This window comes from Parasteatoda tepidariorum, chromosome 9, assembly GCF_043381705.1.
Source record: "Parasteatoda tepidariorum isolate YZ-2023 chromosome 9, CAS_Ptep_4.0, whole genome shotgun sequence".
Lineage (NCBI taxonomy): Eukaryota > Metazoa > Arthropoda > Arachnida > Araneae > Theridiidae > Parasteatoda > Parasteatoda tepidariorum.
The window spans coordinates 60,925,529-60,944,208 of NC_092212.1; the positions used below are offsets into that span (position 1 = coordinate 60,925,529).

The 18,680-nt window shown below is 25.8% G+C and overlaps 1 protein-coding gene across 3 annotated transcripts in view; it reads right to left on the reverse strand.

Moving 5' to 3' along the window:
* Positions 1–18,680, reverse strand: part of LOC107455226 (Tyrosyl-tRNA synthetase) — a 35,668-nt gene that overhangs the window by 14,391 nt on the left and 2,597 nt on the right. Inside the window, exons 1-5 of one of the 3 annotated variants that reach the window (XM_071184762.1) lie at positions 11,284–11,444; positions 5,958–6,050; positions 4,754–4,900; positions 2,997–3,172; positions 232–361 (exon numbers count right to left, since the gene is read on the reverse strand). In XM_071184762.1, the coding sequence (XP_071040863.1) occupies positions 232–361; positions 2,997–3,172; positions 4,754–4,900; positions 5,958–6,029 (525 nt within the window). In that variant the 5' untranslated portion in view covers positions 6,030–6,050; positions 11,284–11,444. Of the gene's footprint in view, positions 1–231; positions 362–2,996; positions 3,173–4,753; positions 4,901–5,957; positions 6,051–7,345; positions 7,439–11,283; positions 11,445–18,680 lie in introns of those variants that run through there. The other 2 variants (XM_043045745.2, XM_043045746.2) reach the window with 2 other exon arrangements.

Here is an 18,680-nt window from a genome sequence, read left to right on the forward strand (position 1 = left end):
ATAAGCCTTTTAGTTTAAATTCAAAAATTTTTCTTTTAAGTTTTTGATGAAACTTAAATCTGCTTTGCATTTATTAAAACCGTATAGTGTCAATAGAGTTTAACAAATAACCTCGATATATAGTAGATGCACATTATTTTAGAGAACCCTTTAATCAACGTAATTTTTAAATATAAATATGATACGAGTTTTGTATCAATAATATGTTATATTAAAAGTGTGTATACTAACTTGCAGTCCTGGATACATTAAACTGCTTAGGAAAGGATGATCTACTTGTTTAACAACTTCAGCTCCAGCTTTCTTTGCATCATGCTCCGTTACTAAAGATGATAATCTGTACACATCTAAAGTATATTCTCTAAAAATATAAACTTTGCTTAGTTAAAATAAGACAGCTTATAGCATACAGCAACATTATTAAAGAGAAATCAGATTGGTTTTATGAACTAGCTTCTGTAATGATATAAATTATATAAGGGAAGTACACATCTTGGAAATTCCTATCAAAACAAAATTAAACTTCAATTGAAGAGCATGTTTGAAAAATTTGGAAAGGGACAAAATTAGTCACCTAATCTGCCCTATTAAAGTTTCAGTTAATTTATTTTCAAACTAACAAAGCTTCCAGACTTATGTGCAATGGTGGTGTAATGATGCCTTCTACCAGAGAGGTCTCGAGTTGGGAGTCCTGATCTCAGTTGAGATGATTGAATTTTATTTCTAATTTTCTATTCTAAAGAAAATTGATAACAATCTAATATGCTTTATTCAATTTATAAATTATTATTTTTTAGCTAAAATTTATTCTTTTTTAAAAAATTAAATTTTTAAAAGCAAAAAAAAAATTAAAAGATATTTATTTTTTAATTAAAATGCATGGAATTATTTAAAAAATAATTATACAATTTTAATATAAATTTTGAATGACACATTTTTTTAAAAATAATCCATACAATTTAAATAAAAAATAAATTTTTTATTAGATTGTAATTTTAAAAAGATTATAAAATGTTATTAATTAAATTTTAAAAATTTTTTTTCAATAATCTATATATTTTAAATAAAAAAATTTAAAATTTCTATTAAGTTGTTCTAAAGTTCTAAATAAAAAAATAAAAAATAATTCATTAAATGAATAAAATATTAAATAGTTATGAATCCCTTTCAGAAAAGAAAATTAGAGATATAATTCAACCTTCCCACCTGGGATTTAATCTTAGGACCTCATTGGTTCTAATCTCAGGACATCATTTCTGTTAGTTTAAAAATGAACTGAAACTTTAATGGGGCAAATTTTAGTCAAGCTAGGCAACTAATATATACCCTATCCAAGGTTTTTAAAAATGCTCTTAAATTTCGGGTCAACTTTGCTTCAACAGGTATTTTTAAGCTGTGTACTTCCCTTGTGAGCAGGATTGTTATGATTTTACCCAACCTGAGAAAACCCACTAGAAAAAACTCAAGTTTTCTCATAATTGTATTTTATTTTTAACAAATCAGCTCAAAATATTAAGTTTATAATAGAATAGAATATAAATTACATATATTGAAATATTTATATTTCCATTACTTCTATATTCTGTTCATTAAAATTTTAACTAACCTTTTTAAAAATATGTATTAGTAGAAAGTGGAAATAATGTACTAAGGTATTCTCACAAAAATTTGAGATACTAAATCACATATAATTAAAACCAGCTATAACAAGATACAATATAAAATATTATTAGAATCACAATTCAATGAAATAGGAAAATATTTAAAAAAAATGTATTTTAAATACTATTTTCCTAAACAGTGAGTCTAATCACATAGTTTAAAATGATACTTTTAAAAAATAGCATCTTTTAACTGGTAAAATCCTTGTAGAAAATTCTTGTTCTGATGTAATCCTTGTTGAAATAGTAGAGCTTATTTTAGAAGCCCTCTTTGACTGCACATAAATAAGTAGACAATAACACTGTTAGATAAGTAATGTAAGGCACATTTGCATAAATACATTTCTCAGGTTAAAAATTTACTTTGAAAATTGTCTCTCAAAGACTTTAATGAATAAAAGAAATTAAGAAAAAAGCCAATTTAATCATGACTTCTCTTTTTTACAACCCTCCTCGTAAGTGCTAGAGGACATATACTNCCTGACAAAATAATTTTTTTTCCAATCCTGCTTGTAAGTGCAATAGGACATATATTGTATCATTACTAGTAATCGTTAATCCTTTAAGGGATTACACATCAGGCAAAATTGTACTGAAATTGCCCTCCTACACACTACTTTTTCATAGAACAACACGAAGAAAACTTTTCACTTGTTAAAATCAAAATGATCAACAATAATAAATAAATAAAAAAACAGACAAGGCAACAAAAGTTGGTATTTTAAAACTGAAATTAATGAAAAATACTTAGACCTTGTTCATATTAATAATAAATAAGTAAATCATTTTCAATTTTAAATTACTTTACATTTGGTTAAAAGTACACTAATAAACATATTTTATGATCCATAACAATTATTAATCATTCCCTCTTATTATTCCTAACAGAAATTAATAAATTTTATTTTTATATCACTGCCAAAAATTGTCTTCAAAAATATTAATTATTTCTTTTCTTTTCATTTCTTTTTCGTTATTAAGACTTTTTCTTGTTAAGAAGTGTAGTTTTGACATTGGGAGATTTCAAACTTGACCTAAGTTTTAATAAAATGAACTCTTAACTTATCGAAGAAACGAAGAAGAAAAAAAGGCAACAAGGCAGATTTCAAATCTGATATATACTTTGGTATATTCCAAACTCTCTTTTAACAATTTTAAAATAAAAAAACAGGAATAGTTTTTTGAGAATTCAAATTTTAAATTCGCTCTAACTAATTTTTGACTGTTGTTCATTTTTTGAGCAATAAAAATTTCACTGTATTTGGTATCACAGATTTATAAAAATATTTTAATAATTTGTAAAAATATATAAAATAGACATAAATGCATGCTAACCTGCTGAGTTGATAATCAGAGCCTTTAATGAATTTCAGTTTATCTAAGGGTACTCCTATAGATTCCAACATAGCTTTAATCACAGCTTCATAATACTTTTCTCTGAGATCAAGCAACTCCCAGGGAGCTTTCATGTTATCTAGATAAGCATGCAAATCAGCAAACAATATGGTAACCTACAAGAAAGAAAATAATTTAATTTGAATTAATATAGAGATACAAAGGCAAAGTGAACCCAGATAATATTTAGCACAAAACCACAATAAAAAAAGTTTTTTTTTTTAGATTAAAAAATAAAGTTCTCCTCTTTTTCTAAAATTAATATTGACTTTCCAGATTTGAATATTTTTTCTTTAAATTTTATTATTAGTCATTCTACAGAAATGATTTTANAAGGCAAAGTGAACCCAGATAATATTTAGCACAAAACCACAATAAAAAAAGTTTTTTTTTTTAGATTAAAAAATAAAGTTCTCCTCTTTTTCTAAAATTAATATTGACTTTCCAGATTTGAATATTTTTTCCTTAAATTTTATTATTAGTCATTCTATAGAAATGATTTTAATTTTAAAGTTTGACTATTAAATAAAAAAAAATAATAATAAAAAAAAACTTTTTAATATTAGCATAGCTCTCACCCAATTTACAACTGAGTTAAAAACAGAGCTTATAAATGCCATTAAAAATTAAGCCTGACATGAAAATGGAAAAAATATCAATTAAACGCAGTATTTCACAGTTATCGACTTAGAAAAAAAATCTGTAAGGTAAATTTTGGATTAACATTTTCAGAAAAAACACAAGCTAAAAAATTTAAAGGTAAAACAATAAAAAAAACATGAATATAAGCTTTTGATGTATTTAAATTTAAAGATTTATAAAACAAAGGTACAAAATCATGATAAAAATAACTTTGAAAGAAACCCTGTAGTGTGCCCAGAACGTACCTTGTTGTATACCCTTGTGCATACCTGCCAACTTTTAATCCCTTCCATTATGATTTTTCCCAGTGGTATTAAAATGGAATAAAAATTTCAATTTTAAGCAAAAAAATGCGTTGTATTTGAAAAAGCTTAAGCTGCCTACCATGATGGTAACACATATTAATATATATGCTTAATTTTCTTAAGAATAGTGGTGATGAAAATCATTTAAAAATTTAGTTTATAAAAGAAAAAATAGTATATATTTACTACCACTTTAAATATAAGAATTAAATTTTACGCCAAATGCGTAAAAGTTGGCAGGTATGCTTGTGAAACCCCAGAATAATGAACCACCTTGAAGATTACACATTTCAAAAGAAATTCATTCCCTTTAAGGTAGTACAATAGAAAGATTCACGGAAGAATAAAATGATAAATGTAATAAATTTGAAAACCTTAAAAGTTGAGAAATATTTGACAGCTAACTACAACATAGTTCATTCAGAAAATAAGAACTACAGGAAGGACAAGACTTTTTTTTTTTTGCATAATAGCTAACAGTATGTGATTATTGAAATTAACTAAGTTATTGTAAAAATATCTCAATAAAGTAAAATAGGAGATAAGAATTCTAAATAACTAATTTATTCTAAAAATAACTCACTAAAGTAAAATAGAAGAAATTAAATCTAAACAACTTAGTTATTCCAAAACTGAAGTAAAATAAGAAACAAGAGATGAATTTTAAATTTGGTTACGATTAATTTTACAATAATTAAGCAACTCAAAAATTTAAATACTATTTTTATTTTTTTAAAACACTACTTTTACCTCACAATCAGCTTTTAAAAAATCAGCAATTTTAGACATAGGCACAAAATATGCAACATGTGGCTTGCCAGTAGTTGCTGTTCCCCAATAGACTTTCAAATCACGTTCCTTCAGAATTTCTTTTAATTTGTCTTCTCCTAAAGTTTCCTACATAAAAATTATGCAATAATTACTATCACAAGATTACAACATTTTACATAAATACTAACAATACTATTTCCTCAAACTTACGTTACTGTTTATTAAGACCATCATTTGCTTTAGCAATAACTACCACATGTTCACAAAGGAATACGAGGGTAACTAATTGAAATTAATAAATATTTATTTATATCTGTGTATTTACTATTTTTATAGTGATTCCACTCGCTATAATGCAATATGTATGTAAAAAAAATGTAGAAGAGACACGAAAAATTTTTTTTATGGGTCTCAGGAGGTGTGTATTTCTCTAGCACAAATAAATAAATAGTGTGAGTGCAAAATTAGAGCATAACTTTAAAAATAAAAACTTTTTCTCTTTATCATTACCTGAAGGAAAAAAATTAGAATAATTCTGAATATCATATTACATTGTTGCTTTTTCTTGATGCTGGTATTTAATCAGTGATAATTTAAAATGTTATAAGTGATAATTAAAAATGTATCAGTGATAATTCTTTGTATTATATATCAATGGATAGAATTATTATAAATGTGCAAAGTAATAGATGGAGGTAGATAAGTCATATTATAAATAGGGGCTGCGTTTTTAGCAAAAAGGTATCCAAAAATATCTGTGTTAGCGAAATTTCTGTTTTATCACGTCTGCTCAATAGAAAGACCAATACTAATAATAGCCAATTAACATTAGTGAAACAGTAAACCAGCATTTTCATAAAGGGACTATTTATTATCAGATTGTGATAAGTACATAATTTAGGGCAAATGAAAAAGATTAATCAAACCAATCACAGATCTATATGATAAAGAACAATATCAAATTATGTATTATAAGATATAGTTTTTATTGATAATATTTAATAAAAAATTATTTGTTAGGATTTTTCACTAAGTTCTATGGTCTATCTGGCATACTATATATGTGTTACATACAATAAAACATCTTATGTGTAAGACTACAGTAAAAAGATTTTAATAGCTAGAAAAAGACATTTATAATTGACAGTTATATATTAAATTAGGAAGAAACCAATGACTTTACTTGCAAATTTCTTGTAACTAAACTGAGTTTTTGTTCTGGGGATATATGATCACCATTGGTTTGAGCAGCCATTTTTCTCAATTAAATTTGTGTCTGAAAAAGAAATTGAATGTTAGTTGTCATATTTTATAAAGGAAAATAGAAATCGTCACTCTCAATTCACTAGATTAAAATGGAAATAGTTCATACTATGAACTACTAATTAAAATAAAACATTTTGCAGAATATTTGCTATAAGAAGTTCCCCCTTTTCCCAGACAAATAATTAGATCCAATGGCAATTCACTATTTTGGATAATAACTTTAAAATTTATAAAAAATTTCCGAATCATATTAAAAATATCGTGCATATCATATGTAATTTTATGATTTTTTTTCATAACAAAAAAATATATATGTTTATAAGTGGAAATTTAATTATTGATCTTTCATTTTTTAAAATGATCCTCACCCACAATAACCAAGGAGCTATTACAAATCAAACACTTAACAATCAATATTTAAATTTAAAAAAAAAAAAAGAATATCACAAATAGTAGGTGATACAGAAATTTCAGTTTCCCAATTTACAGACAGGAAATATCGATACTTCACGATATATCACTATTTTTAAGCATTTAACTAAACAAAATTTTACTTTGGTTAATATTTTCACTACTTAGATGAAATTTACTAATTATTCATGATAATATCGTATTCGATATCGATAATTTTCGTATTCCATATTACTAGTCATGGATAGTTGTTGCTAGATTATCGTATCCGATAAAAGTCGCGATATTATAGTATTTGATATTTATTATAAACAGGGCCAGATTACCCATTATGCCAGACTAGGATATGGCCTGGGGCCCCCAACGATTAGGGGTCCCCTTAAAATTGATTGTTTGAAAATAAATTGAGAAAAATTAAGGAAAACAATGATTTTTCAAATTTTTTCAAAATGTTATGATTAGNCGAAATTTTGGTTTTATCACGTCTGCTCAATAGAAAGACCAATACTAATAATAGCTAATTAACATTAGTGAAACAGTAAACCAGCATTTTCATAAAGGGACTATTTATTATCAGATTGTGATAGGTACATAATTTAGGGCAAATGAAAAAGATTAATCAAATCAATCACAGATCTACATGCTAAAAAACAATACCAAATTATGTATTATAAGATAGATTTTTTTGTTGATAATATTTAATAAAAATTTATTTGTTAAGATTTTTCATTTTATTGATTTCTATGGTCTATCTGGCATATTATATATGTGTTACATACAATAAAATATCTTATGCATAAGACTACAGTAAAAACATTAACAATTTAATAGCTAGAAAAAGACATTTATAATTGACAGTCATATGTTAAATTAGGAAGAAACAAATTACTTTACTTGTAAATTTCTTGTAACTAAACTGAGTTTTTGTTCTGGGGATACATGATCACCATTGGTTTGAGCAGCCATTTTTCTAAATTAAATTTGCGTCTGAAAAAGAAATTGAATGTTAGTTGTCACATCTTATAAATGAAAATAGAAATCGTCACTCTCAATTCACTAGATTAAAATGGAAATAGTTAATAAATACTATGAACTAATAATTAAAATAAAACATTTTGCAGAATATTTGCTATAAGAAGTTCCCACTTTTCACTGACAAATAATTAGATCCAATGACAATTCACTATTATGGATAATAACTTTAAATTAAAAAAAAAAAATTCCAAATCATATTACAAACGTTGTGCATATCATATGTAATTTTATGATTTTTCTTTCATAAATGAAAAAAAAAAAAAAATTTATAGGTAGGAATTTAATTATTGATCTTTCATTTGTATAAAATGATCCTCACCCACAATAATCAAGAAGCTATTACAAATCAAACACTTAACAATCAATATTCAAAATTAAAAAAAAAANAAAAAAAAAAAAAAAAAAAAAAAAAAAAAAAAAATCACAAATAGGTGATACAGAAATTTTAGTTTCCCAATTTAAAATCAGGAAATATCAATACTTCACGGTATATCACTATTTTTATGCATTTAACTAACTAAAATTTTACTTTCGTTAATATTTTCACTACTTAGATGAAATTTACTAATTATTCATAATAATATTGTATTCGATATCGATAGTTTTCGTATTGCATATTACTAGTCATCGATAGTTGTTGCTAGATTATCGTATCCGATAAAAGTCGCGATATTATAGTATTTGATATTTATCATAAACAAGGCCGGATTACCCATTAAGCCAGACTAGGCCATGGTCTAAGGCCCCCAATGATTAGATAAATTTAATTTAATTTAGGGGCCCCCTTAAAATTGATTTTTTGAAAATAAATTGAGAAAAATTAAGAAAAACAATGATTTTTCAAAATTTTATGGTTAATTTTTTCAGTTCTAATTTAATAAAATAAAGTAAAATTTAATTTATTATTATTTTAATTTTAAATATGCTTTCTTAAATGAAAAGACATATAAATACTCTTATATTTGAATAAATAAAAAATATACGAGAAAAAAATTTAGTCTAAGGGCTCCAAAAATTTAAATGGCCTTGGTCCCCGCGTACGCTTAATCCGCCCCTGATCATAAAAGAATGACATTCACGTTACATAGAGCAAATAATACTTAAAATATCGTTATCAGGAATTTTGAATACATCAATAATTCACGATATATTGCACAACTTTAATTACGGAACGATTGTTATTAATTTGGTAAAAATAAACAATGTGGGAAATGGCAAAGGAAAAAAAAAAAAAAAAACTTCCACCGTGGGAGAAAAAATAGATACTTATGCAGATTAAAAATAATGTAATCAAAACTAAAGGGAAAGAATGGCGCGGTTTCGTTTTGGGGAAACCGAAACTATTTTCGCATCGGTTAATAACCGGCTTTGGCGAAGGTGTGTCTAGTTCATTATGATTCCGTAGAAATGACCTATATTGGTAGATAAAAGAATTCCTTTCTCTTTAAAGGAAGTTAATCAAAATTATTTCCGAAGCTCTCAGGGGTAACAAATAATTCATTAACTAAAATCTGATGCAATAACTCAAATTGGTTTCACTAGAACTACTTTTTTAATGGTAACAGTTAAAACAATTCACCTCAAGAGATTTTTATACAAAAACGAATTGAAAAAGAGAAGGATGCTTTGTATTCCAAACTTGTATTTCAATTATTCCAAATACAGCTGAATCATAAAACACTTTTTTTCTATCATAATTAATAATATTGTTCTTTTGAATCAAAATTAGTTTAATAGAAAACATCTTATAACATAATCAACATAGAAAATGTGAAGTTTTATGATGAAAACTGTTCGCTAAATAAGTCACTATTTTTTTGCACGACCAGTTTTTCTTTTACAATAAACCAATTTTTTCTTCTTCTCCTCTTCAGAGTTTTGTTAAAACTCTACTCATAATCTTGGGAATTTGTAGAAATAATCAAAATTCATTAACAAACAATTCATTAACTAAAATCTGATGCAATAACTCAAATTGGTTTCACTAGAACTACTTTTTCAATGGTAACAGTTAAAACAATTCACCTTAAGAGATTTTTATACAAAAACGAATTGAAAAAGTGAAGGATGCTTTGTATTCCTAACTTGTATTTCAATTATTCCAAATACAGCTGAATCATAAAACACTTTTTTTCTCTCATAATTAATAATATTGTTCTTTTGAATCAAAATTAGTTTAATAGAAAACATCTCATAACATAATCAACATAGAAAATGTCAAGTTTTATGATGAAAACTGCTCGCTAAATAAGTCATTATTTTTTTTGCACGACCAGTTTTTTTACAATAAACCCAATTTTTTTTCTTCTCCCCTTCAGAGTTTTGTTTAAACTCTTCTTATAATCTTGGGAATATGTTGAAATAATCAAAATTCATTAACAAATAATTCATGAACTAAAATCTGATTCAATAACTTAAAAGTAGTTTCACTAGATCTACTTTTTCAATGGTAACAGTTAAAACAATTCACCTCAAGAGATTTTTTATACAAAAACGAATTGAAGATGGAGGATGATGCTTTGAGAAGGATGCTTTGTTTTCCAAATTTATATTTTTAAAACTATTTCAATTATTCAATAATTTGTTGACTGGGAATTTTTTACGGAAACTGTCATGTCATCAGCTATTATTTTGTAATTGAATATGCATGTAAAGTAAAATATTCCAAATAAGTTTTATTTATACTGAATGAAATTAAATTAAAATTTGAAACATTCTATATCGCCCTGGGTTTCATAAATTAACATAGATAATACAAATGCAAAGACGTGTTAACTCGTCCCTGATCAACAATGTTAACTTGCATAACTAGTTTTGATAACAAAAGCAACTTTTTTTTCCATCTATTTTTTAAGAAAATAAAGTAGATAATTTTTTTTTTACCCGACTCGGCTTTAGACATTATTTTATATAAATTCTAAATTAAATCATCAAAAAATATAAAACACAATTTTTTTTATTAATTTGTATTATCTTTAAAAAGAAATACAGCTGTATCAGAAAACACTCTTTCTATCATAATTTTAAAAAAAATTGTAATCTAAATTAGTTTAATAGAAAACATCTTTTTTGCAATCTAGATAAAAAACTAAAATTATAAGTTCTTATGATGAAAACTGCTCGCTAATCAAGTCATTATTTTTCTACACACACAAGACCTATTACAAGACCAGTTTTCATGTTTTTTTTTTTTTTTTTTTTTTTTTTTTTTTTTTTTTAAACAATAAACCAGTTTTTTTTTTCTTCAGAATTTTGTGAAAACTACTCAATCTTGAGGAAAATATGAAAATAAAGTCCAGTTTTTGAAAAAAAAAAAGTCTACCAAAGAGTTTTCATTTTAAAATAATGAATTAAAGACGTCATTGACAGACATTTTACATAATTTTTAAGAGGGGTCGATTTTAATAATGAATTTTTTCTCTTCCTTTTATGAAGGGACTATTAACGGACCCAGATTTGTCCTACACTGACCCCTGAATAAATATCCCCCAGAATATTTATTTTGTCAATTTCACCTTGGTATTTGCCGTCGCTAAGATAATTTAAAAAAAAACTCGTTCAACCATTTGAAAACAAACTTGTTTAGGAACATTAGATTTAGCAAGTGCAGCAAACATATCGCTATTTAAGTTAGCAAACATTCGCAGATATAACTAAGGTAATTTTATGAAAATCTCTATTCTTCCCAACTAATAAAATTTCACAAAAAATTAACTACCTTTAGAAATCCCGATGATAGATAATTTTTATCGCTTCTAAAAAAAGAACCACTAAGAAATACTTCAAATGTAAATTACCTTTTATAGAATCGAAATATTTATCTGTAAACTTCAGAGAATTTTCTTAATTTTTTTATTTATTTTAAATCGTCTGATATTATGTCGCGATTCATAAGAGTAACGTATCAGAGAAGGGAGAAATTGTTACGCGCACGATAACTTGATTTATGATTTTCTGCGTCTTTGGTCTGTTAGACCATGGCATCATCATAATATGAATAAACAAATCAGTGCGAAAGGAAACGTGTATAAATATATCTGAACAAATACATGAATCCAACACATTCCTGTAAAAGCTTTTTTCTCCGTTGATGATGCAATCAACCACAAACGCAACTTAATAAACAAACAAATACCAAAACACAAACTTTTCCAATACGGAGAAATACAAACTAAACTAAAATCAAGATTGAAGGAACAATTTTATTAGATTAATCAATAAATAGTAACTATTTCAAATAAAGAAAGATTGCGACTTAAGTGGTTTAAAAAAGAATAGAAACCTGCAACTACATTCAACAAAGGCTGAGATAAGTTTAATAAAAGTTAAAACTTGGTATTTAAAAGGTTAGTTACTTATTTTCTAAATTTAAAAATGTTCTAAATTTAAAAATGTACAAAGGAAATAACAATACAAGCCATAGAATAATTTAACTAAATAAATTCCAATTAATTCGTACCAAGCGTTAAATTGCTCATGAAACTCCCAGATAAGGAACTGGTTTTGAAAGCATGCGATCACCAGTTCATGAATCTAGTAGATATTCCATCTACGAACATTTATAGGATTTTACACATTATTAACATATTTAAAAAGTTAATAAACTCCGGAAAATTATCAACATTTATTGTATCTACATATTATCTCTTTATTATCACATGTATTTTTATTTTATTTTTCTTGGCTAACTACAAAAATGTGAGGACTTTTTTTAGGTGGCTCCGCTAAGTCACCCCCATAATTGATTCTCATTCATAGTCAATAATTTAAAAAAGAAACACAGAACATTTTGTTAATATGCTAATCGTAACGAAATAGGCGATTACCCAGAATTAGAAAAATCATCATCTGTATAGGGAAGAAAAAAAATTAACCTAAGGAATACTGATTGTGGGACTCAATATAAAAAGAAATAAATGAGGAGTAATTATACTTGTTAACGATACTTATAAAAATTTAAAATAGGAAACGATTTTAATGCTCTTTATTAAGTCTTTTTATTTTAAAATATTTGTCTATAAATGTTAAGATTTGAGCAATAAATTTGAAAAAATAAAGATCTCGTGTGGAAAAAATTTATTTTCTACAATAGATAAATAGTCAATATTTAAAACAAAAAAGCTGAACAAAATTACGAAAATGCACTTAAATTGGCGATAACTTTTGAATAGATTGAAATTTCGGAGCAAAATTTGAATTAAGTTCACAAATAAAAATGGCTTTTTTAGCATGTCAAATTTTAACTTCGTAGTTGCATTTCAAAGGGTTACAGATCGATCCAACATGGTATTTTCCCCCTACAAGTTTAACAGTTAATAATTCTTGAACTAATATGGGAATATAAATTCTTTTTCCATTCCGTTTTACTCTGTACTTTTTCCTACATAACTTCGTAGTTGCATTTCAAAGGGTTACAGATCGATCCAACATAGTATTTCCCCCCTACAAGTTTAACAGTTAATAATTCTTGAACAAATATGGGAATATAAATTTTTTTCCCATTCCGTTCTACTCTGTACTTTTTCCTACATACCTTCATCCTAAGTGATCCAGATTTTGTGCAGCTAAGCAAAATGAAAAGTAAAGCACAAAAAAAAGTTAAATAAATTTGTAAAAAAAGCTTTTAAAATTGCAATTACTTTCAAACAGATTAAAGTAAAAAACAAACTTTTAGCATATTAAACTCTCTAGTTGCATTCTCGTAGAGCGGTTTTTGTGATATTTTTTCCTACAAGCTTGACAGTTAAAAATTCTCGAACTGACTATAGAGTCTTTAATTTTTTATTTTATTCCATTGTACTCCGAATACCATTCTTCGTAATTTCAAGTTTCTAAGTCTGACAGTTTTTGCACGGCAAAACAAAATGCAACGTTAAGTTTAATATCCAAAACAGCTATAGCGGCACTTACTATTTTTTAATATAGATAGAAAAAATATTAATAATTACATTCCTGTCAACTTTTACGTTCTTTAAAGAAGCTTTTATCTAGTGGTAGCAAACTAAAACTTAAATTGACACTGTGAGCAGACTTTTCATTATTCTTATTCTTCGGATCGAAATCCATGCATTTGAAAACAAAAACTTACGTAAAAATTTTATTCTACGCGTAAGTTAGGTTTAAGTTTTAAGATTTTTCAAATAGAATAACTGAAAGTGCCTGGTTCAAAAAATTTTAAATATTGAAATTTCAAATTTACATGTTGTGCTGTGCTTTTTATTCAATGTACTGACAGAGTAGTTGTTCATCAATAAAACATAATTTTTTTGCTCTTTTAGAATTTACTTTACTTAGAATTTTTGGATAATTTTTAATATAATATTTTGTTATTTTTTACTTTTTCTTTTTTCTTCATTTATTTGGTCTCAGCAGTTTAATCTGTATGTTGAATCTACTTACTGATATTATTTAAACCTTTTTTTTTTCTTACTTAATTTTAATGAATTCTAATCTTTCATAATCTTCGCTCTTCTGAAACATTAAATGTTTATATGCTGGAAAATTAAATATTTGGATGGCTGCATACGATCTAGTGATAATAGATATTAATAATTGAATTGGGGTAAAAAAGTAAATATCTAATTAAACAATGTTGCAAACTATTCTTTTTAAAGCTGAAATTTAAAAAAAAATTTAAATTTAACTTTATAATACACTTATGAAAGTAAAAGCAAATAAGTTTAAAAATGTCCTTAAGCCAAAAAGATTATTTCCTCCCTTGTAAAACATACTCACCTACACACACAAATTGATTTGTTTTTTTGTGAATAATAAATTAAATGCTACATAAAATTTTAAAAAACCTACGAATCTGAAAACATCTATTCTACGAACTTATTCCGTAGACATCATGTATGTTAATGTTTATTTATATCAATTTAAATTCATTATGCATGAAAGGTTTTCCACATAATAAAATATTTCATAACAAGGTTGAAGGTTGCATTACATTCAGTGAGCTTATTTTCCTTGAATAAATGAATTATTTGAGGGCCGAATACAAAATAGTCAGTTTCAGGCCAAAATCACAATTTAGGGCATCCCCATTTCAAATATTCAGAGAATTTTAAGTATGAGATGCGATTTAAAAATAGATAAATATTTTTTTTCTATCAAAAACGCAATTTTTGTAGACATAAGCGTTGCAGGGTTTCAATATTTAGAGGTTGAATGAAATGTTTTTAGAGAGGAATGAAATTAAAATACACAGTCATAATATTTCTCTCAATTTCACACGTAAGAAGAAAAAAAATCTTTCATCTGTTACTGCAAAAATATGAATTATTTCTTTTTTTTCTTCTTGTAAATAACTTTAAATAATTTTAATCGATGATGATTTATGAAACTTGTCTTTATTTAGTTAAATTATTGCATCAACCACTGATCAATGGGTACAACCGATTCTATTATGTAACGAGCTTAGGTTTGTGTATTTATAAAACCTTTTCGCACGCTTTAAAACCGATTTTTATTCACAGATTCAGAGCAAAGAAAAGATTGGCATAAAGCTCGGTTAACTGTTCCCGGTTAACTTATCAACGTTACATAAATGAAAATTTGACTAGTTGTCCATTGAGAAGGAATTTTAGAGACATAAATTATTGAGGGGTACATATTCCTCCACAGTCCCTCTGCCAACGACGCCCATGAATGTTGAATAAAAGTGGGAGTTTTTCTAATAGAATTTATTCTAAATAAACAATAATAAAACTGTTCGGAAATAAAATGGATTTTAATATTTTTGCTTTTATATAGGAGTGTACAAGCTGCGACCAGCGAGCCTCACTCAGATCTCCGGCTGCTGATGTGCGGCCTAAGGGAGTTTCCAAACCCACTAAAAAGAGATTACTATTAATATTATTTATCTTTGAAAAATAAAAAATGCCGAAAATTTGGAATCGCATATTAGAGTTATCACTTTTTGACGTGCTCAACATGCACAGATCTTGCTGTAAATCTATATAGTATCTCGATCGCTTTTCCGCGATACTCCTTTGGAATTCCGCATGATTTTTAAAAACCCCAATATTTTTAATATGATATCACGATACGGGAATTTTGAATTTGAGCAATCACTTTTTGATGAGTTTTCTTTGCCGATATCAATATAAATCCAATAACTTTTTTCTTTGGCAGTTATACTTCCTAATTTCCATGTAGTTTTTACAACCCTAATACATTTAATTAGGACTAGTGAGTTATAAATCGCGCATGTAATAATTTATCACTTTTTATCGTGCGTTATTTAAGCAAGATTTCATCGTAAATCTTAGTGACTTTTTAAAGGTAGTTATTGCTACACTTTTCAGCGTGATTTTAAAAATCCCGTATTTTTACCAAGAGATCATTATGATACGGGAGTTTCAAATTGCCCAGAATAATCGCTTTCTGACGCGCTTTGTGCCGATTTAATCGTAAATCCAAGTTATTTTCATAACACGCGAATTTCAAATAACGCATTTAAATAATTACCAGAGTTCAGTTTGGGCTTACTTTTGGAGGTTCCAACCCGAGATATACATCAGATCGCAGTAATTTTTCATACCTCATAAATTTGACCTTTTTTATGCTTAATAATGAATCAAACGTTTGTTCAAAAGTAGTAAAACAGTTAAATAAAATTTTATTGAGTCATAGCTCTTTCAAAACCTTTAAACAAACGCGCCCATTTGGGGTTCGGATGAGCCCCTCTTATCTCTACTACAGTGTTGAAATTCAACATTCTAAAAAGGCCTAGTTTTATTTATAGTGTTAACAAGAATTTTTTGAATTTTTTTTATTTGTTCTAAAGTTATTGCGATTTTAAGTGCTTTTTCAAAATAATTCTATTATTAATCCATTGTTTTAGTAAAACTTAGTTCTCTCTCTCTTAAGTTCTCTTTTCGAGTTCCTCTTTTTAGTCAAGTATAGTTGATTAATTTTTAAATACAAGCAATCCTTCAGGGCAAAAGACTTTATTTTATTTCAAAGGAAATTCAGATTATCGTGCCTATACCACATATTTAAAACAATTATAAAACAAAGTGCAAAATATAAATAATTAAGAATTATAATAAATAATAACAATATAAATACCCACCTAATTTAACTGGTAATTTTATAACCACTGTCATTTAAAATTAGTAAGTGAAACTATAAGGTTAGATTTTTTTAAACATTCAGAAAAACAAACTGAAATTAGTTAAGATTTAGTGTTTTGTAATTTTTGCTAAACATTCATAGGATCATTAGAAAACTTTAAAAGTATTCAGTTAATAGACAGGGACAGTGATGACGTATTTTATGACGTCGCCTCCTTCCAAACAATTTTTCGAACGAACCATTTCAATGGCATTTCCTATGTGAATTTAAGACGGCAAGATTTTTAGTTTATTATTGAAATAAATAAATTTATATAGCGCTTCTAAGGGACTTATTCCTAATTTAAGTAGTTTTCTTTATACGGAGTATCAGCAGATTTTACGAGTTAAGCGCATTAAATGCTATAAAAAAAAGTTTCAAAATGGTCAAGTTATCTTTAATTTTGATGTATAAAAATCTAAGCGTCAATATTTTTAACTCTTGTTTCATGTTTAAAATAATGTCTTATTTTATTTAGAATTTGTTACATATTCTTGACCTACATCTAATTTTTTTCTTTAGTTATGGATAGGCATGCATTGTTTTTAAAAACGTTTTGTAATTTTTAATCTATAATTAGATTGTATTTATCAATACTAATGTCTGTTTATTTAATTAAGTCTGATGATTAAATTTGTAGTTATTGTAAACTTTGTTTGCTTAAGATTTTCTGATTATTGCTGCTAATTCTCATTAGCTTTAGTTTTTAACTACTAAATAGGAATAAATTATGTTACTAACTTATTGTTAAATGTGCACAGAGTTTTAGTTTAAACTGAGATTTATTTTGACTTGAGATTTTTTCTTGTTATATTTGTCAACATCATCATTAAATAGTTTTTAACAATAATTTTATGCATTAATTTTTTGAGAAAATTAAGATACCTTATTATTAGATAATTAATATTAGATTATTCTTAACGTTACTAGTGTAGTGCTATGTTAATGTGTAGTGTTATGATAGTACAGTGTAGTGTTATGTTAAAAGGGTCAATACTATGTTTAGTTTCCAGAATTTTAATATATAGAATAGCTAAATTATTTTAGAATTTTAAATTTCTAATTTTCATTTTAAAATGTGAGAGGAACAATTTTTTTTAGGTGTTATATATGAATTTATCTTAAAATCTCAGATTCCTATTTTATTCGATAAGAAAGTGCAACATGAATTTTTTTAGAATTCTTTAAAACATACTTATCCCATACATAAACTTTTATTTAACATTCATATTTATTAATCTATGTATTCACATAGATGTTTAAATTTTACTTATTTAATAATATTAATTTCGCATGCATTTCAAATAAATATAATTCAAATTTTTAAGAAATTTTTTAATTTAGAAACTTAATTCTTTAATGTATGTATGCATATTTAGTTATACAGCTTTTATTTTGGCAAATGTTACTGTTATCACTTTTTATAGAATAAAATTTGCATTTGACAGTCTAAATCAAAATTTTTTAAATTACCTTCATAGTAATATTCTATTTGTTGCAGTGAACGTAACATTCAAGTCATCCATATTTATTTCATAATTTGGTTGTAAATATGTTTTAAGACCTGTCAACTCTTTTGTTTATATTTTTTTTTTTTTACTTCCTATCATTTTAGTAAATTTACCAATTAATTTGAGCTATTTTAAAAACGTGTATCTAAAATGCTTTATAATTTTCACTAATTTATCTGACTTTATTCATGCTTCTTACATAACTTTTTAATTTGTTTTAAAATTCTCATAATTATTTACAATTAATAAGTTGTCTCAATATTATAAAAAAAATTGATTTAATATAATATACATATTTTAAGAAAAATTAAACATAAATTAGAAATAACTTTTTCCAAATAATAAAATTCACAAATTTCCGATTTCCAGATTATAAATACAATTTATATGGTAAATATTAAATACAAATTCTCTCAATCATATATACAAAAAGTTTTCATAATCATTTGCAATTAATAAGCTATTCCAATTAATATCATAAAAAGAGATTAACGTAATATTAATATATGCAACACTTTTTCTTGCCATTTCAGTGGTTAAATTCGACTCTATATTAATATATT